Raw genomic sequence first — 25114 nt, forward strand, 5'->3', positions numbered from 1 at the left:
CTTCCTACAAACGGCTAGATGAACGAAGCACCTGCAGGGTTGGTTTCAAGCTAGAAATATGTAGCGGCTGTTGAGGTAATGTAAAATTTCCAGAAAACTGTGCAATGAAATGCGTTTTCCCCCCAAGCAGAAGAAGATCTATACAATCAGTACAGTTTTAAGGTGGACATCCAAAATTAGTGTCACCAGTTGAGTATGACCAAATGTTTCTGTTGTGTCACATCAATTTGGCACAGGCTAAAAAGTAGCGCTCCAAACTAATGCCACACTGCAAAAACTGTTTAGAAATGTCCTGTGGAGTGTGACATAAAGCTCAAGGTGTCGACCTGGCTTCTGAATTTCCCAGGTCCCAATCTGCTCAAGGATTCTTGTGATGTGCCGGTACCCCAGATGTACCCCTAATCCAAGGTGGGGCCTCCTTGGATCGGTCTTGAACCCTTGACACAGGATCTCTGGGAGTGTCCTGTGGTGTCTGGCACCAGTGCACTGGTGACACATCTATTTAGTCCAGTGGGCTGTGAGGTGGATTAATGGCATGTGCCACAGATGCTCACTCAGATTGGGATCTGGGGAATTTGGAGGCCAGGTTGACACTTTGAGGTCTTTGTCACATTCCTTAGGCCATTCCTGAGCCATGTTTGCAGTGTGGCATGGTGCATTATCCTGCTGGGGGGGGGGGCAATGCCATTGGGGAGTACTGTTGCCATGAGGGGGGGTACTTGGTCTGCAACGGTGTTTGAGTGGGTGGAACATGTCAGGTGGTATCCACATAAATGCCAGAACCAAAGGTTTCCCAGAAGAACAATGGATTGGCACAAAATGATCAAGGTTATTCACTTCACCTGTCAGTGGTTTGAATGTTTTGGCTGATCAGTGTATTTATGTACTAGAGAAACAGTTTTTAATTTGAAAACCTAGGAGGATAATTTCATTGAGAACTGGACAAATAGATGGTGTTTGTCTCAAATGTTAGACCTGAGTTTTTCGATGGCCGATTTCATTTTTTTCAAACCACTTTACAGCACACAAGATATTGCAACCAAGGTACAACCAGCTTTTCAATAATCATCTCAAACAAACAAACAAAAACAGTGACACAGGTGAAGAAACATCTTCCTTTTTGCTCAAATATTACTAAATAAGTAAAAAAACATGCATAAACAAAAACATAGATAAATAAAATAATAATTCTTGGTGTAGACCATTTGTGGGTAATTTTTTGAATAGACAAAAAAGTAAAAATATCTCCTGTGGAAAATTCACACAGGTCTTCGGGATGTGCCTGCCAGTAAGCCGCGGACACACACATCTTCGGCACATGGACACACGCCTCGTCAGTTTCAAGCGGCACCAGCGGCAGCGGTGAGAGCTCCACAGTTAAGTTTAACACGGACAATACGGACAACAACTTTCTCCTTCTCTCTTCTGATGTGCGTACATGAATGATTAAGGTGAGAAGCTGCCCATGTTTCACTTTCTCACATCACCCAAGCTGTGAGTTGCACATGTGCGTGTGTGTGCGCTGCTGATGTTACACCATGTCAATCATGCGGCGCTCTGGGAATTTGACCGGCGTTTTAAATCAGCATATTTTAGACTGACCAGCTGGTCGCAGGTCATGGCCGATCACGTGAAAACCGCCCCGATTCCAAGCACTGCCGATTAATCGGTGCAAGTCTAGTATGTTTTGATCCAATATCCTTGTTTACAGAATGTCATGTCTTTACTTATCTTCTTATTTATATCCTTATTGTGTCTTATTATTTTCATGTGTTTAATTCTTTCAATTTTTATTCAACTAATGAATTATTTTTTTCTTTTCATGCTTGAGCGCTCTTAATGTTTATCTGGTTGTGGATTTTGTTAACGTACTGTATGTTCATTTTGTCTTTATAAACCAATCATGAGAATTTAAAAAAACAAAACAAAAACCACAGCAGCAGTTAAATTCCCTGTCATGTTTCTCCTCACACGTCAGTCCAGCCGTTGTGTTTCTGAGCAACATGTCGAGGCAGCTCGTGTGTTTCATTCTAACTCTTTGCAGTCGCTTGAGAGTGTTTTTGTGTCGGCGTGCTGCCTCACCGGTGCGTCTGTTGCCCTGGGGGGTGAGGGTAGGTCCTCCTGTGGTGAAGGGGTCTCCTGTGGGAGGGTTCATCACGCTGGTGTGGAGGGCTGAGTCAGAGTTTGTCCTGAGGGGGCAGAGAACACTCAGTGTTAAGGGATGTTAGGAAAGAGAGAACGGATCAGAGAAGAAAAAAAAAAAGCATTTGAAGAAGTTAAAGGTCAGACGATTCTCCAGCACAGGAGTGTGAAACAAACCATCACAACTGGAAATACCAACTGGAGCTGCAGCTAGAAATAAAAGCCAACTGACATGTTTTGCTCCTTCTCACACGAGACTAGGACATTTAATCTCCCAAAATGTTCTCAGACAGTCATAAGAGACTGAATATATCTGACCTCTCAGATTAGGCTGATGGAAGGCAACTTGTGTGCACGTTTTGAAATACAACAATTACCTTAAGTGTTTCCGACATCTACTCTGACCCTGAAATATTATCAGAAGACCCAGAACCTACAAATGAGACTGTTTCTGGTTGGATTCTGCTGCAGAAAATTAACTCTTTGGTCTCCTGAAGTGAGACGATTACTGACATTTCTAAGTTTACATTCAGTGTGTCCTGGTCTTCACATATGTATTAACCTAACAGGAGCTCAGGTAGAGCAGATAAAAGTGAGAGCTTGAGAATGATAAAAGTAATAGGGAGAGACATGGCAGGATAAAACAGGAAAAGGACAGGAAAGGAATGAGGATTTGTGATGGTTTAAAAAGGCAGAAAAGCTTCAATCTCTAAATCCAGTCAGCCAAACGAAAGGAGAAATAAAACGTTCCCATTTCCCATTTTCACCCACATATTTCTGTTCTGGACAAGACTTCCAATCTCAAGGTGGGAGCCGGAGGAAGTCCAGCAGAAGGAAGGAAATAAAGGAAGTAAAGGTAGAGGAAGAGGAGGATGAGGAGAATTCACCTGTTGAGTGCAGTGGTGGGGAGACGAAACAACTGGCTTTTATCCCCGGGGAAGTTTCCGGACCAATTCCTTTTCATGATCGACAAGAACAAAAAGTTATTTTCCTCCACCGAGTAAGAACATCGAAAAAGAGGAAATAAACGGGAAAAAGAAAAAGACGAATGTGGGCTCGGAAAGCAAGCGAAGGAGAAAGATGGAGGCAGCGAGTGAAGAACAGAGGGAGGCTGGCGTGTCACCTGACGCCACAGACGTAGATACTGCAGAGTTTGTGTGTGTGAATGTGTACCAGCATGTAATCAAACAGATAAAACCCCTAATTTTCTGCTTATTCACTTAACTGTGGTCTTTTATCTGCTTATTCACTTAACTGTGGTCTTAATTTAATATCACACGGCATCATGTTACATTATCACGAGTGGTCCTGATGTCCAAAGACAAAAAAGACCTTTATCAAGGGTTGCAAATTAGCAATTTAACTGTCAATAAATTTTGTGTAGTTCATAAAAATCTTAAATTGTAATACAATGTCTTCTTTTGTTTGGAGCAGCAGTCCAAACCCCCCAGATATTTATTTTACTGTGATATAAAACACAGCAAATGTCATTGAAAAACCTCACAACTCAGAACATACTGAACTTAAAAGGATAGTGCAGCCAATAATGATTATGAGGACTCTAAAACTTCACCTGAGCCTCTCTCGGCATATGGGTGAGTAGATAATGGCTGAATTTTCAATTTTGGGTGCACTGTCCCTTTAAGTTCAGTTAAAGGACAAAACCCTTACTGTGTTGTATGCAGTGAGCGTGCAGCTGAAATCTATTTTTTCTCAGTTTATTTTACGCCTTTAAGCAAAGCAGAGGATTTACTGCCCTGCTGTTTATATTCACCATTTATGTCTCTCATCCAGGGCCTGGTTGCAGTTTGCTTGTTCACACATAATGTTGTAAAAAAGTGCCTGAAAGGCCTCGAAAATTCTCAATTAATTCTACTATCAATTCTTATAAAGTGGGACTTCAGTTTACAGTGCAAAGAGTGACAGACATTTTTATATCATTTTATGACTGTATCTTATTTTATTAAATTTTACTAAGAAGCAACCCTGTTTTCTTATCTGCTCCTGTTTTAATTTGGGGTTAAAGGTGGGTCCATTATTATAAATCATGTATTTTGATGTCATTCTGTAGCTTCTCAGTAGTGCTCCTTCTGTATTCAAATCCAAACATTTTTGTTAAAGTTTTTTAGCATCAAAATTATATTATCCCAAGCCCTTCCAAAAATGTTCATCTACTTGACCTGATGTAGGTTTCTGCATGATGACATCACTACATATACACCCCCTGGCACACCTATAGACTTCTATGTGACTGAACCGTTCCTTCTTTCAGCCTCCCTAAAGCTGAAAACACATCAGTGCTGCCGCAGCATGTTGTATCATGTGATGCGTGCGCCGGCCCTAGCACACAGTGGACGCATCGTGCTGCAGCTCGTCAACAGACAACCACGCAAAGTTATTACTACTTTTGCTGAAAAATTTGAACTTCCTCCACCTCTGTGTTAGCTTAAAATCATGTGCGGCCAGCGCCTAATAAAAGTTGAATGCATTTAATTCCAGGGGCGGCGAGGCTGGAAATAGAACAGTGGAGTAACGTGGCACCGGGCGGCGTGCCCAGGAGCGCTGACACACATCTAGCCACTGCTGGTGTGGAGTTGTACATTGAAAATAATAGGGGCGTAATTTTTGATGTGCAGCATTCGCCACCGGTGCGTTTTGGCCTAAAGTCCTGCCCCTTTTCACTCTGTGCTCCAATTACAGTTGAACAAATCCGGAACCCAGCAGAACCTCAGTAACTTTTCCTTTTCCTGTTAGATTTATTATCTTATGCAAATATAGAATGTAGAAATATATCTCCTAAGATGTATTATGTGCTATTCAAAAATGCTGAAAGGGCGACAAAATTTTGAAGATGGCTAAAGGATGTGGCAGGGGCACTGTCACAATCTTTACAGACACATTATATTGGACAATCCTGATTCCAAAAAAGTTCCAAATCCCGCCCTTAAATCAACACCTCCTCTCCTTGTTTACTGCTGGCCTCAGACAATGGAATAACACATGGTTGAGTTTGTTTTTTCAAATACAAAAAATATGAATTATCTCTGGACTTTTATCCTTCAGCTGGTGAGAACACCATAGAAGAAGAGCGCAGTTAAACTCCATCCAACCACTGAGCCGTGGTTACAAGAACTGGACTCGCATTTGTTTTGACCAAAACCTCCAACCTGGCAGGATGAGCTGTTACCAAATCTCTGTTGAATAAACACAAGTTCTTCTTCTCTTGAAATTAGTCAGTTTGAGCCTCAACAATCCAGAAGCAAACATGACAAATAACTGCAGACAGAGTGCAGGTGGGATGAGTCTGCCAACAACTATGACTGTTTAACCAAAAAAACCTGATGTTTAGAAAGTCTCCAACTGGTGGTTGGCGACTGGACAAAGTGACAGCTGGAGGAGCTGAACTTAAACAGTCTTCACTTGTCAGACTTTAGGAAATGGCTGGAGGACATTTGCCAGTCTAGTGTGTGTTATGATGTGCAGTGGACCCTCTGTGACTGTGGACCGAGGCCAGTCTCTCTCTGAAGGGTAATTGTTGTCTTGTTAGAAGAAAAACCAGAAAGAACACAGGCAGGCAAAAATTAAACGACTGCGAAAAAACAGAAGAAGAAGCCAAAAAGAAAAAAAAGAGACAGATTCCCAGAAGAAGGAAGGGCAAAAAGAAGGACTAAGAGCTCTTCAAAACCAACTCAGGTTTGGAGAGATGCCGGCTAAAATCAACTTCCTGTTAGTTGTTAGAGGTTAGTGCTGCTGCTGCTGCAGAGACAAATGAACCGAAGCAGCAGCCTCAGTAGGATCCATGAAAACCTTTGTGAAGCCTCAGTGTTACCGCATGTGATTCTGTGAGGGGATTTTCTTTGTGCAAATCCAGTCAGACGTCAGAGGGAGAAAGCAACCCTTAGGTGGAGGTCCAATGGCATGGCTCAAGGACCCTTCAGCAGGAGGAGGAGGAGGGGTGGAGGGGTTTCAGCTGAAGGACAGTCTTCAAGGTAACTGCACCTCACTAACAAATATCTTTTCTCTCTGCAGTCTCTATATTTTGATGCTGCTTTCAAACACAAGTTAGATATTTAAATAGTGCATGGTTGATGGGATGGTTTAGTTTTTTTGAAGTGGGGTTGTATGGGCTAATTATCCATAGACAGCACATTACATACAATAGATGTCAGTCTAAGCAATGTACTGCTGTGAAAAGGTTAGCAACAAACTGAATTTTAGCCACCTAAAAAAAAAACCCAAATATCAGTTTGAATCTATTCTATATTGAGAATATTTTCACTGCTTTACCTTAATGTCATGACAGTGATTTCCGACAGAAAAGCCGTTACATCGCTCTCTTCAAAGCCAGACTCCATTGAGATAAACAGTAATTTAATGTTGCTGAATACAGGAGCTGCTGATCTACCACTGCCTTGTTCAGTTAGTGAGTTTGTCTTAGGAGACTTTGGTGTTTAAAAGGGTTAGTCCTGATTCACCAAAGTCTCACAATAACACCAACAACCTAAGTGATCGAAGCAGCAGAAGACCAGCAACTCTTGTGTTCAATGAGGTGAAATTACTGTTTTTTAAATGGAGTCTGGTGGCTCTGGTGTAAGCAGAGATGGGGAACTGAAACCGTCAACGACTTTCCCATTTGAATGGGCTGTCTGACAGAAAGCTAAAGTGGTGAAAATACTCCCAATATAGCGTACACTTAAACTGATATTGATTTCTTTAGGTGGGACTTTTAGAAGGTGGTTAAAATATGTTTTGTTGCTGACCTCCATCCACATTACTTAGCTTCCATGTGGGCCTGCTTCTCCAAACTGGGGGTGTGCCAGCTAAAATCTACTGTTTGTCATACACTGTCCATGGAAAAGTAACCCCTACAACCCCACTTAAAAAACATAACTATCCTTTTAGATACGGAAGACATTATACAAAACACAGGGTTCCTACAAGTTCTATGAAGCCCAACTTTAAAGGCAATTTAAGACCTGAAACTATCGAAATTAATTTTCTCTTTGCATGGTTATCCCTAAATGAGTTTAAATCCTTTTTTTTTTTTTTTAACAAGTTGTCATTCATCTTCCATAACAGATTACTTTGGGATATTCAGCATGTCAGGAGCAAGATGTTTCTCATGTATAGAGAAAAATGGTCGGTTGATGCATGGTGCCAAAATTACGAACTTACTGTCTCCTAAAAACTAGCTATAGAAAGAATTGTACGTAGGGTAGTTCAAACAAAAGACAAAGATCCTTGTGTACAGTTACACTCAGGAACATTACCATCAGCGGTATACCTCTTTTTTTCAACAAAATTAACACGCGTACACAGTCTATTTAAACACGGGAAAATGAGCTAAAATTAGGCTATGGACTCCTTTTCTATTGCCAGTAGATAGAGCCATGTACACAGCTCTGCAGCAGACGAGTACCTCTTTCTGTATTTTGTTTCTTTACTTGTGTGTCACGTTCAACGTCACAGATAGGCCAGAAAACAGGTTAGTAAACAGTATAAAGCAGCCTGGAGGCCTGTGGAAATGTTGTGGTCACTTCTTTTTTGTATCTCTTACTTATTAAGCCTCTCTTTCAAACTTGTTGACAACTAATTAAGAATGATGCTTGAGCACTGCTTGGGCAGAGACGGACTGTATTCTGTGGTGGTGTGTTACTGAATTAGCTTGTCCACACGTGTGTTGTATTTCGATCACTACTGTTGGGAGCCAATCAGAGCCAATATATACCTGTGACTACTGCAGAGTCATTTGACCTAGGTGTTACTGCCGATTGTTACCTTTCCCATTACATATAAAACACAGATGTTAGTGGGTTTTAGTGGTTTTGTTGTGCACTGAGATAGGGGCATTTGAGACCAGTAGGTTGAATGCCAGAGGAAGACAGACTTTGTTGTGTGAGAAAGATAAACTTGAGAATAAGGTTCATTTTTTGTTTTAGTCTTACCTATGAAGACATATTGAACGTACTTTTCAATAAAATGGCTTCCATGAATTTTGATTTATTTTCCTTGGATGACCACGAAAAACTTGAGTTATGTTTTTTAGAAAAGGAACCTTTCTTGTGTCAGACCTTGTTTGCCGGGTCTGGGATAGAAGGCAAAGTATTCTGTTTGTGGACTGAGCAGTAAGATAACATATATTTAGGATTGATCACTACAACATTGATGTAATGGTGTCTTTAAAACCCACGAGGGTTGGGCACACGTTTGTGTGCATGATCTAGGTCCACTTAGAAGCTTTTTTTTCCTGAGTTTTCAATCATATCTCACAATCCTTTATCAGCAAATGGAAGTAGCTCTGATGTCAATAAGTGATACAAGTATGTGGGTGGGAGACTGTCTCCCTGTTTCTGATTTGAAGACAATTTGGGGTCTAAAAATAAAATAAAAATATATAAATACTAGAGATGGGCATGAGTACTGTATTGCCCGTTTGAAGGTCAGTATTCGTTAAACGTGATTACTTGCCACCATCTCTTCCACATCGTAACACGACTTACATATTTCTTTTACTATTTAAAATGGGTAAAATCTTATGTGATTGTAGAAGTACGTGCAGCTTCGCTCAGCGCCTCCTCGCCCTGCTGTCTCTCTCTCTATCTGTTTATCCTCAGACTCTGCTGCAGGCATGTGAGGTCCACACCAGGGAACAGTCGGTGAGAGTCCGCACGCCCACCCGCCTGCCCACACACATGCACACAGTGACGGTTTTAACAACAGAGTCGAGCTGTTCCAGTGTTGGTGTGACTTCTCTGGGATTGTTACATCTCTCAGTGTTTGACATTAGCCAGTGCTGCTGTGCTCACTCGTGTTAACCAGGCATATGTTGAACTAAGGAGAGCGGCTCCAGACTCCAGAGACAGTCCTTCAGTGCTGTGTCTAACCAATGTAACAGCAGCAACAGAAAGTTTGCTGATTTTTCTCATAAAAACTTTATGGTTGTTATAAACCCTGGTTATTCAATTAATGACTGTCAAATTGCACTTCTTTCCGCTGGCCAATTCACATTCCTATTTGTACATCTGACTTTTTTTGCAAGTACTCAAGTACTCTTTAATAATTTAATGCAAGTGCTTGAATATGGAAGTTACTTAAAATGCCCATCCCTAATAAAGATAGTGAGGAAAATTAGCTAAAAATGTAACTTAGAAGGAAACTTTTCTGATTCTTAACCCTCGCTGTTTCGCAGGTGGGCGGAATGTGCATCAATGACGCATGTTGCGTCACCTGGCAGACCATAGCCGGCAAATGATCAGGGAACGGCAATGGTGGTATGGGGGGGAGCGCCAGGCACCGCTTGTCTGCATGCACTAGCCACACTGAGATGTCACAGAGCTGGTAAATATCAGCATATTTCCCTTTTAGGTGCCAATTTACTATTTAAGAGTCGAACAGCCTCTGGGAATCATTCGAAGCATTCAGATTTACAACTGGGTTCAGTAATTTGTTCAGGCAATGTTCTTGTGCGTGTGTGTGTGTGTGTGCTTGCTTAGACAAATCAAACTGTGTTTATGAAAGCAGAGAGAATGCAGACTGTACTGCTGATCTGTTCTAGATTCACAGAAGAAATACTATATGGAGGGTAAAAAAGTTAAGCTATTTTAAGATGTATTTTTAAGCTTTGATTGAGTTTTGGAGGACCTGCAGATACCATTTAAATGTCTTTTTTCACACTCCTGTCTTTGTCTGATCAAGTTGTGATGTTTTCATTAACCCCTGATATTTTGTTTTTGTCGCTTTCAATATGTAAACCATCCGGGGCTTCACAAAGGCTTTAGAAAGGTTTTTGGAGCAGTGGGAGCAGAGGAGACTCAAACAAGATGCTTTGGAAATAACAAACAGGCATCCCCGCAGACAGCCATGTCTCCATGGAGACAGACAGGAAGGGGGGTGGGAGCAGGGAGGAAATCAGACAGTACCTTCTCCAGCTGGGGTCAGGCGGTGGGGACAAGTAGGCGGAGTTATACGGTGAGCTGTCCACCTGAGGATACAACTGGTTAAGGAAACGACAACAGATATGATCCAGTTCATAAAGTTTCACTTTCAGTTTCTAGTGAACATGAAGGACTGCGGCTGCTAGTTTCACCATGACTAAACTTCTCACTTTTTTAAATATTTTTACATGTTTCCTCTTCCTTTAATGAGTTCTAGTGAAAAATAAGGGGCAGTTAAACAAAACTCACTTTCATGAATAAAAACAAAAACTGACAAAATACAAATGAACTCTCTTTCTCTGCTTGGAAAGATATAAACACCCTGGTCAACAGTTTTTTTGTGTGTGTCTGTCTTCATAAAAAAAAAAAAAACAGTTTTCAGCACTGACTGCACAACTTCACACTTCAAACTGCCTCCAGAGCCACTCTTTCACACTTTCTACTGAACAGACCGGGTGTTCAATGCACAAGTCCGGTGCGATTTCAGCTCCTTAACTTTTATATTTCCCTTCCTTTACATAAGAATAAAGAGAAACCTTATTTATATGGTGCCTTTAATACAAGACATGCAGCACAAAGTGCTTTAAAATAAGGGCATTATGAGCACTGAATGCTTCACATGAAAATAGACACAATGGACTTAAAACAGAAAAGGCAATTCAGTATAAAAGGACATTAAAAAACAGTTTAAACAAGGATTAAGTGATTCAATTACTTTCACTTAAAAGTGGTTGTGATTTTAGAGCCTATTAATTGAAATCTCATACAGTATTTCTTGCTGTGTCAACTTTTAACCCTTCCAACATCATTAACAATCAGAGGCATAGACTCACTAAGAGACACTGAGTACCGAAATAAGCATCTTTTGGATCAGCCCAGAACGTCTTCTCAAGAGTTAACCTTGGGTATTGTCTGTGGGAGCACAGCCCACAGCTGCCCCAGAATCGACCACCCAGTTGTGGCACTGTGGATGAAACAGAACTCACCACAGTCTTTCTCCGTCGCCAAACACAACTCACAGCAAAACCAGAAATCTTAAAATCATTGATTCATCATGAGAGGAAATAAATCATGACATGTAAAACCATAAATCATAAAAACTACAACATTTTAAAAGAGTTGCAGCAGCGTGAAGTGTAAAAAGAAAGTTTCAGACCTGTTTTAGGAGCCAGTTAAACACTAAAATGAACAGACACATTTTTAGCTTTCTTTTAAAAATATTTAGAGCGCTGGCTTCACTGATATCTATAGATGTGTTCCACAGCTTCTATCTTCTCACTGTTTTTACATGCGTGCATTGAGACTACTGATTAAAATCAGACTCACACAGACTCTTGCACATCTTTTCCACTGCAGGAGCTAACTTGTGGGGCTTTGTGACGTTCCCCCTTGTCTTTCCACCGTACTTTAATCAGTTCAGATATCTGTCAGTAAATCCAAAAACACAACTTTTCTGACACACTGATCTTGATTGGGTTTTCACATGTAGGCTGAAATCAGGTATGGACAGATTAACATACTAAAAACCCCGGGGCAAAACTGAGCTGCTGAGTCCCCAGCTATGTCGTACAGTTTTTGTATACAAGAATACTACCTATCAACTATGAATGGCCATAAAAGTACAGTACCCAATATGTGCCTTGCTTAAGGGCATAAACCCTTTCTGTCAGAGTGATAAACATCCCAGGCTGCTGCCTCCTCACATTCTTTTTGATACAGTAAAGTTGAGTCCCGATATATGTTCAGAGGTTCTTTGGAACAAAAGCATATTGTGTTGTTGCTGCTGTGACCTAAGAACAGACAGGCACTGACGTAAAGCAAATTTCACACGAGATTAAAAAAAACTATCTGTGCATAAAGCATCACGACAGTGCAATGTTTGGCGATTGAGACAGACCTGATGGGGGAATTCAGACTGTGGAAAAAGATACACAGAGGCTGTTTCACTGTTAAAACCCCAGCTGTTTGTGAATTCACTAAGTTATCTACTTCCTATTAAGTCTTCTTAAATGCTAAATAAAGAAACTTTTGTTGATTATTATTTTTCTTCTTCTCTACAAACTCCACGTGCATTTATCTATGAACAAATACTAACTAGACCATTAAATTCGGATCATTCCACCACTGAAAACAGTCCCCAACAAATGCTCTGTTTCCTCCTGTTTGTTTGATAAAAACTACAGTGAGCAGATGTTTTAGGAAATTACTGATGATGCCATATATTTGTGTTTTTAAAGATTTACAGTATGAACCAATGAGCCTTGACCCGAGAGCCACAGACAGGAAGTGAGACAGTACAGAGAGGCAAACTAACACGTTGTTGGTTTGAGTCTCTTCTTGACTGTAAGAAAAAACATACAATAACTTCAGCCTTATACTGTCACAGCCTGTAGGTTTAGACTCAACAGTAAAGTGAAGGATACTTGTCGGTTGCGGTATGGTCGAACCGGTGAGATGAAACGGCGGTCTCTCTGAACGCGCTCCACCAGACCGTGATGCCGGGTGGACCGGTTGGACTCCAGAGTGGAGGGGAAGGAGCCCTGAGAGAGACAGAAAGAGAAACAGAGGTCAAATAAGGTTTTTTTGTATATCGTGTGCATTTATTTAACATTTCTAATGTCAAGGAATGCAAAACAGGAAACGACAACACACAGAGAGATAAATATAACTAACAACTCTTATATCAGAGCTCCCACTCTTTTTAAAGACTCCATTTCCAGGTCATTTTCATAAACCTCCTGTTGTCTTCAATGCAAGTCCGTTATAAAACCATTCACTGTGGTTGAATTTGATTTATATTTTTAAAATAAAAAGCCAGTTTGTTTGAGATGTTTTTTTTATTCTAGGGTGTTCAGAGGTTGTAAAACAACTGAACGCAGCTCTTATTCAGCTACCAGCTGCTGCAGGGACGGTGGACAAAGAATCTAGAGGACTTAAAACAGTTCATTCAGCAAACTGGAGCATCTTACAGCCTAAATATTCTTCCAGAACAAATCACAGTTTTACAGGACATTTAGAGCAATTTTATCATCTTTCAGGCCTTTTCATTGACTGGTGTCTGAGGAAAATATCTGAAAACATGACACATTTGGCTTACATTTGGGGAAGAGACATTCCATTTTGCCCAAAACGTGGCAGAAACACGATATGAATTCCTCAAACTCCCAGTGGAGGTGAGAAGCCAAATCGTACCGCTACCTGCTGCCAAATAAATTTTATGTAGGTCTGACCTTGGACACAGAGGAGGAGGAAGAGGAGGGGAGCTGACAAATGGAGATGGTGATACTGATGAAAAAGCTTCCATTACAGAATGAGTTTGGCTCTGCAGAGCTGATGGGAAACAGTGATGACTCAGAAGTGAAGAGCTGAAGGCTGCAGATCGTGATGACACAGCAGTCTGTGTCCTCAGAACACCAAAGGTTCATCGCAGGTTAAAATCCAACTCACGAAAAAAATGCTTCTGTCCTCTGTCAGTTTTTATGTTTCTCTTTATTAGCATAGTTCCTCTTCTAGTAATGGAGGTAGAATTTGTAGTAGTAGCTGTAGTAAACAGGGTTCGTTTTTGTACGCATAGTACAAGGTAAAGCCAGACAACTTAGTAGCAGTACTAACAGACCAGTTAAAGTACACTGTTCCAAAAAATGAAAGGAACACTTCAATCACACATCAGATGTTGGTGAACGAATTATTCAAGTTGAAAATCTTTACTGATGTACTTTGTAGTTAGTTGAGAACAAAATGACATAACAACCGTCACTGGAAATCAAACTTATCAACACAATGAGGGCTGAATTCAAAATCACACCGAAAAATCAAAGTATAACATTGAAATCACAGGATGATCCAACTCATCGTGTGACTCACGAGTATGTGTGTGGCCCCTGTGTGCCTATTACACTCCTAACAACATCTGCGCATGCTCCGGATGAGTCCGCAGATGGTGTCCTGGGGGATCTCCTCCCAGACCTGGATCAGGGCATCAGTGAGCCCCTGGACAGTCTGAGGTGGTACTTGGCAGCACTGGACACACCGATACATAATGTCCCATAGGTGCTCAGTTGGATTTAGGTCAGGGGAATGAAAGGGGCAAGTCAATGGCATCAATGCCTTCGTCATCCAGGAACTGCCTACACACTCTGGACACATGACGCCAGGCAGGAGGAACCCAGGGCCCACTGCACCAGGAAGAACCCTCTGCATCAGCTTAAGGTCTGACGAACGCTCTGAGGATTTAACCCCAACCCTAACAGCAGTCAGGGTACTGTTGGCTATGACATGGAGGTCTGTGTGACCCTCCAAGGATCTGCCTCCCCAGACCATCACTGACCCACCACCAAACCGGTCATGCTGGATGATGTCAAAGGCAGCATAACGTTCACCACGGTGTCGACAGACTGTTTCACGCCTGTCACATGTGCTCAGTGTGAACCTGCTCTCATCTGTGAAGAGAACGGGGCGCCGATGGTGGACCTGCCTGTTCTGGTGTTCTCTGGTGAATGATGGAGCTGCACGGTGCTGGGCTGTGAGCACAGGTCCCACTAGAGGACGTGGGGTCCTCATGCCACCCTCATGGAGTCTGTTTCTGACAGTGTGGTCAGAAACATGCACACCAGTAGCCTGCTGGAGGTCATGTTGTAGGGCTCTGGCAGTGCTCCTCCTGTTCCTCCTCACACAAAGGAGCAGATACCGGTCCTGCTGCTGGGTTGATGCCCTTCTACGGCCCTGTCCAGCTCTATGGATCCATGGATGTACTGTACCATCCTGGAGGAGCTGGACTACCTGTGAAACCTGAATGGGCTGCAGGTACGGCCTCATGCTACCAGTAGTGCCAAGGACACTAGCAGAAGACCAAACTAGAAAAGAATCAGTCAGGAAGGATAAGGAGAGAGCAACTGTCTGTGGACACCACATGTAAAACCATTCCCTTTTTTGGGGGTTGTCTTTCTTTTGCCTCTCCATTGCACCTGTTGTCACTTTGATTTGCACCAAATCAGCTGAAACTGATTCACAATCACTTGTGCTGCCTAAATGGACACACTGATATCCCTGAAGTTTAACTGACTTGGTCTTACACTGAGACCATTCATGTTCCCTTCATTTTTTTGAGCGGTGTTGTAGCAGCAGAAATAATACAACACCACAGCAGTAGAAACAGTATTAGTATTAGTAGTATTCCCAACTGTCCTGGCGGTAGACATAGCAGCTGTAGTAACAGTAGTAGCATCAACACTGCAATAGTAGTTACAGAAACAGAAGGAGTCGTACCAAAAACAGTACAATCCGCAGTTGTAGCAGTATACCAATAGCAGAAGAGTTGAAAACAAACAAAACAGGTCAGAAGTGAGAGGATGTGGCAGTCAGTTACCTGGAAGTCCTGAGGGTTCCTGCCGATCTGGTTGACGTTGGGTAGCGAGCCACCATAGTACGGACCCTGACTCCTGGCGAGACGGAGCTTCTGTGCCTGAAGCTGATGGGATGAAGACAACGACAAGAAGAAGAAAAAAGACATTAACAGATAGAAGATCAAGAACAAAATAAATCAGTTCTGTACCGAGATAAAAAAACAAAAAAATATCTTTTTTTACTTTATGAAGCGTTGAGCAAATCATGAGCAGTGACTGGTCATCAGTGGCAGACAGCATTACATGTAAACGATTCTACAGCAATCGTTTACTTCTTAGACCTTTAATGGCGTCTCTTTCATCAGCGTGACTGACAGTTTGGTCAGATGTGGCGTTGTCACAATGTTGAAGTGATGTGGCTGTCACTATGATGTTAGGCTGATGATTCGTCATGAGTCACAGGACACTGCATCCCACACTGGACACATTATAAACAATAGCTTATAAAATAAGATTACATAATAGAGGATATGCCTTTAGTGATCCCCAGTAAGGAGAGTAAGGAGAAACATAAATCAAACCTACATAGGAAGAGAAGTTATAATACAAGCTATACAAGAGCACTTAAAGAAAAAGTTGCAAGGTAATGCCGCAGTGGTTTGATTAATAAATAAAAAAATACTAAGGGTCGGAGGTCACAAGTCATGTACAGAAAGAAATGGTTCAGTAGGCTGGAAAAAAAAACACAACATGATGTTTAAAGGAGGTTTATTTGTTACGCAGAGATCGCACTAAAGGGCCACTATAAAGTCCCTTCTTCTTTCCGCCTTTGCATTTTTACACAGAACCAATGAACGGCGGCATCATGCTGCTCAAGTACATCAGCAGGACTTTATTTACAATAACAATGTCAAAACATGGCATCAACAATCATTTACTGTCTGTTACATGGCGGCTGATCTTGTCCTCTGCTCAAAGGGTAAAGAGCTCCTGGACCCCATTGTTTTCCCAAATTGTGGTCATTTTTGGCTGCTGTTCTTCCACTTTGAGTTAGCTGCTAACTGCTATCAGCTACTTTTTAAATCTCCTGCCATAGGTCCCATGCATAACAGCTCGTCAAAACATCACACCCGTCCTACTGGCTGTCTCGTTCATATAGACATCATTTCGGCGCTTTTACTACCTCCGATGTCAGCTTAAAACAATGTCCCCCCATCCAGTGACTGTTCATTTTATACAGAATAGCGCGACGGCATAACCGCCTAAAATTCCTGCTTTGAAGAGACAGTGTAAAGGGGCCATAGTAAACAATGTTTGGGGGCGACCTGAGCTTGGACACCACGTTTCTGCACCAACGCTGTCAAATGAGCTGCACCAATACTGCAGTGCAATAGTTGCCTCTAACCCAACCCAGGAGTTGCACAGTGCAGAGCGGCCAAGATGAACATTGGCAGACCAGTGGAGAGTGCGCAGTGGGCACTATGTTTCAGCATGCTAACGCAGCTAGCTGCCTGTCTGTCAGCAAAGACAACAGAAAATAAAATAAAAGGCGAGACAGTCACACCACAAAACATTAAAATGTCACCACCTCTAACTGCATAGCGCTTTGAAATGTGATGCTTAAGCTCACTGAATCAACAGAGCGTCTGACTAAATATGAAGGCCTCTTGTATTTCATGTCATATTGTGCTTTTTTAATCTTGAAAATAAATCAGTCGGATGTGGGGCTACTGAAAGCAAAATGAACCAAAGCTGAAAGCCCTGGTTGTATACTTGTATTTCTTTGCAGTACTGTACTGGACAGCAGAACATTACAAAGCAAATTTAATTTAATTTAAGTTTGAACTGTCAGCTTCATATTGTGGCTGAGGAGTATTGGTGCATCCACTTCCATCTCTTCTCACCTTACTTCAATTCTAGTTCAATTTTGCTGGATTTGTTTAACGCAGGAATGCAACCTATGCTAATGTTTTTTCCAACTGGACTACAGGTGGAAAAAGCCCTCAGCCACCACAGAAGTTTAGAAACTAACCAAACAAGCATCACTGCTGACCTCTGACCTTTGACCTCCTTTCACAGAACATGGAGCAACTCTCTCTCTGTCTGGACTAATGAACCCAAACTGTCCATGATGGCCATTTATTTTACACCTTCTGCGACCCAAATTCCCTTCAACAGCACGATAAATGGGCTGTAGAAATAAAACGAGAGAGAAAATGTTGAGGTCTGCAACATTATAAATATAAAGTATATATTTACAGGACGTGGACACAGTGAGGAACACACACAAACAAATACACAAACAGGCCTTGGCCCAGTTTTTAGACAGAGTGATGAACTCATTTAATCTGCAGTCTCTCCTGCCCTTGTCCTCTATCTGTTCATGTCCTTGGATCGCTGCAAAAACACTTTCGCTCAAAGTCTCTGTGTGAGAAGCGTTGGCAAGCATTACTGAATCTTTATAAACTTAATAAACTCAAATTAACAGCTTAGTTTTAAGGCTCTTTCACTGCCAGTGTTAATATAACAGCCTCAGGGTTTCTGAGTCCTGCTGTTGAAATGCTAGCGAATTAATTATTGTCCAGAGATGGGAATCATTTCCAAAGTAAACTGGTGGATGAGTGATGAGGGTCAGATGGACAGGTTTAGGTTTTAATCATTCTCCTCAAGGAAATACAAAAAGAGTTTTGGCAGTAGAGTATATAGGACTCAGAAAGTGCTGACTCAAACCGTTAATGTGACAGAGGAGACAAATCACAGGAGCTGAGTCATTAACTGAAGAGCTCCATCATCGTCACTAAGGGCTGGTTGTTCCCAAATTGTAATGAACCCACACAGAGCGCCAAAATGAAGGATACATCTGAGCGTAAGCAGCTACCTTTGTTTGAGTACTTTCACATTTTCAAGGTTTCATCTTTTGTTTCAGACAAACTCCAAGAAACTACCACAACTGGACTTGATTCTGAGACACTGAAATGTGACAGTTTGTTGTTTAAATGCTGAAACACAAACACTGAGAGGAAACCATGACTAAAACAACTGCAGAGGTAACGTGAAGAAACACTTTCTAAGAATACATTACCCAAGAAACAAAAAAACAACACCTCTTATGACTCAGACAAACCCTGCAGCCAACAAAGTGCTCAGATCACTCCAAACACAGACAATAACTATTGTTTGCAGGCTGGACAACACCTGTAATACAGCAACACAATACTTACAAAGTCACAAACACCAAAATGACTGATTATTCAGTTGCAGTGACTACAGAGTGAACAGCAGCGGCTCTGAATCTCCAGAGCAGCGAAGAGAATATGGTCTGACAACAGCTACTGCCCTTTAGTTAGCAGGTTAACACACAATCTTCACTTTAAAACTAGATTGAGAGGCAATAATCTGATAACTGAAGTTATCAGGATTGTACAAAACACAGCTTGATTGCTCATCAGTCTTTAAAATTAGGATTGTAGTCACCTATCATATACATTTTTTGGGCAACAGCTCCAAATCATCCACCATCTTAATACTAGAGAAACTGTTATCAGCACCAACACGACCTCGTTAAACAGACCAGGGATCAGCAACATCGGACAAATCTATCTCTAATCTAAATTTAATTAACATTGCAAGCCTTTTAAAGCAATATAATCACAGCTGACTTCTAATTATTCTTAACACATATCGCCAATAACCCTGACTCTGAATACACTTGCACAGATAAGGGATTGAGACTGGACGGCTGCCGGCATTACAATAACAACCATCCATCATTTTAATCTGCTTATCTGGGGCTGGGTCGCAGAGGCATCAGACCAAGTAAACCACCCCAGACGTCCCTCTCCCCAGCAATGCTTTCCAGCTCCTCCTGGAGGACCCTGAGGCATTCCCAGGCCAGACGAGATATGTAATCCCTCCAGTGTGCTCTGGGTCTGCCCCGGGGCCTCCTACCAGTGGGACGTGCCTGCATCACCTCTAATGGGAGACGCCCAGGAGGCATCCTGATCAGATGCCCGAACCACCTCAACTCATCCCTATCAACGAGGAGCTGCGGCTCCCTCGGTATGTCTGTGCTCCTCACCCTATCTCTAAGGCTGAGCCCAGCCACCCTTCAGAGGACGCTCTTTCAGCCCCTCGTATCTGAGGTCTCATTCTTTCTGTCACTGCCCAGAGCTCATGACCATGGGTGAGGGCTGGGACGTAGATGGACCAGTAAATCAAAAGCCTCATGTCTCCAAGACACATCTGTGTAGCAGTGACACTGTTTTATCAGCATCTTGACGTGCCACACCTGTCAGGGGGATGGAAAATCTTAGAAAAGTGCTCACTAACATGGATTTTTACCAAATTTGCGACCACAATTTGAGGGAAATTTATCTGTTAAATGCTTAAAAAAGTCTTAGATCTTTAACTTAAACCTGTTAAAAATAGGAGAAAAAAAGAATTGTATGACACAGCTGGAAAGAGGACTTTGGTGTACATATGACTACAATGCCCAAAACATACTACAAAACAAAAACGACTAATAACGTCTCTCTTTCCAAACAAAATGTGTCTGTTTCCATTGGATGTAAATCAGCAGAGTTCAACAAAAGTGAACTCCTGCACTGAAGCAGAAGTCCCATCCTTGAATTCATCCAACATCCAAGCTTAAATTGGAGTGAACAGGAGATGGAGTGGATATTAGCAGAGACTGGTGTGACTGTACTTTGAAAGGGATAATTTGAGTCTTGGGAACAAAGAACACTTATTCCCTTTCTTGCCAAGATTAGATAAGAAGATTGATATCATCCTCATATCTCTACGCCTGATATGAAACTCTCAGCAATGAATGTTTCCAATTATAATTAAGAGGTGATGAGTAATTAGAGCTTCCTGTCATGTTACTGCTTCCACTAAGATCCACACAGTGATGGATACACGTTTTAAATGGAAAGTGGTATCAGACTAGGAATCTGTATCTGCCAGGGTTTAGGTGCTGGAATCAAAACCAGGGGAGAAGATGTGGGACCAGTACTCCCATAGGCATTACCAGTAGTGAAAGGAACATCACCTGCATAAAGGTACTCCGTGAAATCATCAAAAGTTACATCTAGGGGTGTGTCATATCATCTTGTTCATGCTAATACAGTATATTTTTAATATCATACGAAAGATTCCTATCGCGATATGTATGATATTTTGACTTGTTCACCAGTGATGTCATACTGTTACCCACGGCAACAACAAGCATGGCTGAAAGTGAAATTAATATCGACTCGAAAACAGCTTCAGTAGTGTGGAATAAACTGTGGCACCAGAATGCTTTATGAACAGCCCCGGACTTCTCAGACTCTTTAAGCAAGTTACCGCAACTTCCTGCTCAGAGGGAACTCATTCAGCAGCTCCTGGCAGCAGCACAGCATCTCAGTGTGATTAAACCTGCGAACCTTTGGTAATGTAAACCTATGTGATGCTCGCGGCTCGACAAAAATCTCCATATATGTGAATGTGTGATAGTTGTGGTATCATAACAGCCTGACACAGGTTACAGCGTGATTAGAGGAGAAATGGCAGAGCATAAAGGTCAAGGTGGAAAAAAAGAAAAGGAAATCACCTGTTGATTTATATAGAGAGAGGGAGAGAGAGAGAGAGAGAGAGAGAGAGAGAGATCCCAGGGGACATTTTTTGTATTTGGGAGCTGTTTAAATGTGTAATTAGTGGTAGATTTTATTTGTTAAACTATTAATATTGTAACAGAATCTGAATCTCAGTCTGAGTTACTGTCGTTGTTCACAAACTACAGAAATGAGAGATGATTTTTCTTTGTTTTTTGCTGAATGTTTGAAGGAAAACTGTAAAACTAGATCACTGATTTGGTTGCAATACTGTTTTCTTAAATTCATAATAAAATATATATATACTGTATATGTTTTTCAAGATAAGCGTTTCCTGTTGGCTGCCGAACATCCTTCAAACATGACTCTGACTGTAACATGTAAACTCAAGTAATCAGGTGTGTGCAGGACCAGCAGCATCACACTGGTTGGCACGCAGATCGACGGCATTTAAATGGTCAACTCTTCCTGCTTTAGTGACGCTTTTACAGATCATGCAGACAACACGTTAAGTCCGAATTCCTCCCTGAGGCTCCAGAATTCAGTATTTGGCAAGAATCTCTGTCCTGTGAGAGGAAAAACTCCCCAGAAAAGTTTTAAGAAGAAAATGAGAGATCAGTTTTCTTTAGTTTTTACTGAACATTTAAAGGAAAACTGGAAAACTATATCACTGATTTGGTTGCAATACTGTTATCTTAAATTAATAATAATATATAATGTTTTTCAAGATAAGTGTTTGCTGTTGGGTGCTGAACATCCCCCAAAATTAAATGTAAACTCAAATAATCAGGTGTGTGCAGGACCAGCAGCATCACACTGGTTGGCACGCAGAGCGACGGCATTTAAATGGTCAACTCTTCCTGCATTAGTGACGCTTTTACAGATCATGCAGACAACACGTTAAGTCCGAGTTCCTCCCTGAGGCTCCAGAACTCTGTTCTGTGAGAAGAAAAACTCCCCAGAAAAGTTTTTATCACAATTTGTTTTCTGGTTCTAAAACGTTAGGAGAACAAATGAAACTGTGAAACTCATCTGAAAACTTGGAGTTAATTGGCTGTAAGTGGACAGCAATGATTCATAGAGCCATATTTTTACATTTCTGATATTAATATCAAAATTCTCAAAATTAAAAAACACTGAATATTAACATATGACCTATCATGGCTCATTCAGTTAAATCACAACCCCCACCATATATAAAATTATGATCAAAATGTTGCTGTCAGGCTGCCTACACTGTTTTCCATTTCAGCTTTAAAATATTTCTGTTCCAGACCTCTGATTCCATTCAAAATATTTTAGTCTTGAACAGAATATCATAACATGTAACCTGAAAGTACCTCTCTAACCGCAGCTTATAGCCGTATTTTTTTTTTTATCAGGATAGTGATCAGCAAAACTTCTCAACTCCTACGAAGTATCATCTTTCGTCTTTTCTAAACTTTCCTCAACGCTGGGATGCAACATGTCACATCTGCAACAGAGCCCAGCTGATATTTGACTTCTGTGGCTTACAGTGATATTTAAAATAAAAATAACAAAATATGACGTCAATATATATTCTTTTCTCCCTGAGTAAACACATCTAACAGATGAACAACACTCAAAGATTAGAGTGACAGTAAAATGAAATGATACATCGTAAGAAAACATTGACATTTTATGTATTTCTGATATTTACGATAAAAGATACCAGATTAGAGTGACCAGATTTTATTTCTAGACTGTTTGAGACCACAGCTATCATTAAACTGCCGGTGCTAAATAATAGTGCTGAATAAAGATGGTTCAAGTGGATTTCACCTCCTGTTTATTTGTATTTGTTTGTTCATAGGACACGAAGGAAATTCCCTTGGAGATCACATACATTTTTTTGGGACTGACCAAAATTTAAGACATACGGAAAAGGGATTCATACACAGATACTGGCCGTTTTGAACACTGATTTACAATTGCACCCATTATCTTTTATTCTGGGAGCGCAATGGATAAAAGAAAGGCTTACTTGCTGCATGTTCATTTAATGGTGGCAAATAAAATGGTAACTATCTTGGTTGAAAGCACTGTCTCCCACCCTCCCCCAATGCCAAGACTAGTTGATGAAAGTGCACTCAATGGAAAAATAACAGCAAATCTCCAAATAAAGACAGAGGTTTTTGAATCTCCTATAATCACGTATTTTAGGTGACCAAACTGAACTGCTGTACTGATTTAATTGTAAAGTAAATGACGAAACTGATATCGACTTCTTTCAATGTATTTTTATTTATTTTTTGAGACTCTTCATGTAGATGTACGTGTTCTATTTCATGACGTAGCAGTAATGTATAATTCAAATCTGAATAAACATGTTGTTCAAGAATATAGATAATTATTTTCATCCAAAAAATAAAATATAATGTAAGAAATGTTAAAAACGAACAAACAAAGGAAATCCCCATATATAAAATTCACCTCTGAGAAATCTTCATTTGCTTTTTGCGGGTGTATTCGTGGAAATGTTGACCTGTCCGATCAATTTAAGGAGTGCCTACAGTTTCATGTTCCACATTTTATCGTAAGTGTGTTATGCAGTGCGAGACGTGCTCTAGTCTGGTTTTGAATCAGTCTCAATCCCTCAAAGTCTTGGTCTGTATCAGTCTCGATACGGTCTTGACTTGGTCTTGACTACAATGCTGCATTTTAGAATCTGGAACCATCAAATATTTGGTATTTTCACTTGAAAAAAAAAACAAAAAACAAAAAAGCTGCAGAATAATTAATAATTAATTAATAATTTTCTTTCATTCAACAGATCAATTAATCGACTAATTGTTGCAGCTCTTAACCCTGAAAGAACTGAATCAGTTTGAAAACACTGATTTTCACAAAAAGATCTGAGGGGGGGAAAAAAAAACAAAAAACAAAAACCCTGTTAACTAAAAGTCAACAATTTTGGTCAGAGAAAATGCCATAACTTCTCAAATGCAAGTATTTCCTGGTTTTAGTCCTACATGAAAGTAAACTGGATATAATCGAGTTTTGGACAGACATGACGTTTGATGGCATCACTGTAAAACGTGTACTTTATACTACACTTCATTGTCTTAATACCTTTAGTCACTGGTTACTTTGCAGTTTCAGATTAATAATATATTCACATTAAACTATTAGTAAAGATGAATTCACAAGCTGCCCAGCATTATATAAACTCACTATAATGAGCTCAAACTTTACCAGCTGTAACATCAAAGTGATGAACACATGAATGCATCGAATAATATGCTCCAATAACACATATTACTCTAGGATACTACTTTTACTTTTGATACTACACTTTATACTTGCATGCCAGACTTTTACGTGTACTGGAGTATTTCTACACTGTGGTGTTACTACAGTTACCAGTGAGAGAACTTCTTCCACCACTGGTTTTAAACTGGTGTCTCTGATTCAAACTGCCTGCGATGTTTCTGTCTGAGAGAAACAGCATATCAATACTGAACAGCTTCGACAAGAAGCTACTGCCACTACCAACACACACACCCTGATGCTATTAGCTGATTGGACCACCCACACGCTCCTGCCGCAGTGTGTGTGTGTGTGTGTGTGTGTGTGTGTGTGTGAAGGACAGGAGTAAAAGGAATTCCCAGAAGAGACAAAACCCAAAAGTGTGGTATTGTCAGTAAATGACGGAGACGACGGAGGAGGAGGAGGAGGAGGAGGAGGAGGAGGAGGAGGAGGTGGTTTGTGTTTGTCAGAAGCCCCTTTCAGACAAACACGGCTTTGACTATCAATTATTTTCATTGTTGAATAACCAATCCATTATTCTTGCAAATCATCAATCATTTTTTGGTCACTTAATCTACAAACAAACAGTGAAAAGGCGATGTGTTAAAAGACTGATCTAACAGATTAGACCTTCATCTAATAACTAAATTGATCATGAGACGAGATACATCACACTCTGCCTGATTCAGCTTGGCAGGCGACAGTGACTGATCGATCACATTGTACATTAGCTTTGCTGTAATTAATCAGAGCAGGAAGATGCAGCGTTGGGGAAATAATAAACACCTTCTAATCTATAAAAAATTGAGTCTAATTAAATGTTCAGCAACCA

The 25114-nt window shown here is 40.9% G+C and overlaps 1 protein-coding gene across 2 annotated transcripts in view; it reads right to left on the bottom strand.

Moving 5' to 3' along the window:
- LOC125893898 (CREB-regulated transcription coactivator 2) overlaps positions 1-25114 on the bottom strand; it is a 63744-nt gene that overhangs the window by 31266 nt on the left and 7364 nt on the right. Inside the window, exons 2-6 of one of the 2 annotated variants that reach the window (XM_049584878.1) lie at positions 15442-15543; positions 12500-12616; positions 10062-10123; positions 3030-3098; positions 2083-2189 (exon numbers count right to left, since the gene is read on the bottom strand). In XM_049584878.1, coding sequence (XP_049440835.1) covers positions 2083-2189; positions 3030-3098; positions 10062-10123; positions 12500-12616; positions 15442-15543 — 457 coding nt within the window. The remainder of the gene's footprint in view (positions 1-2082; positions 2190-3029; positions 3099-10061; positions 10124-12499; positions 12617-15441; positions 15544-25114) is intronic. The other variant, XM_049584880.1, reaches the window with a different exon arrangement.

Source organism: Epinephelus fuscoguttatus, linkage group LG8 (assembly GCF_011397635.1).
Source record: "Epinephelus fuscoguttatus linkage group LG8, E.fuscoguttatus.final_Chr_v1".
In the NCBI taxonomy this organism is placed as follows: Eukaryota; Metazoa; Chordata; class Actinopteri; order Perciformes; family Serranidae; genus Epinephelus; species Epinephelus fuscoguttatus.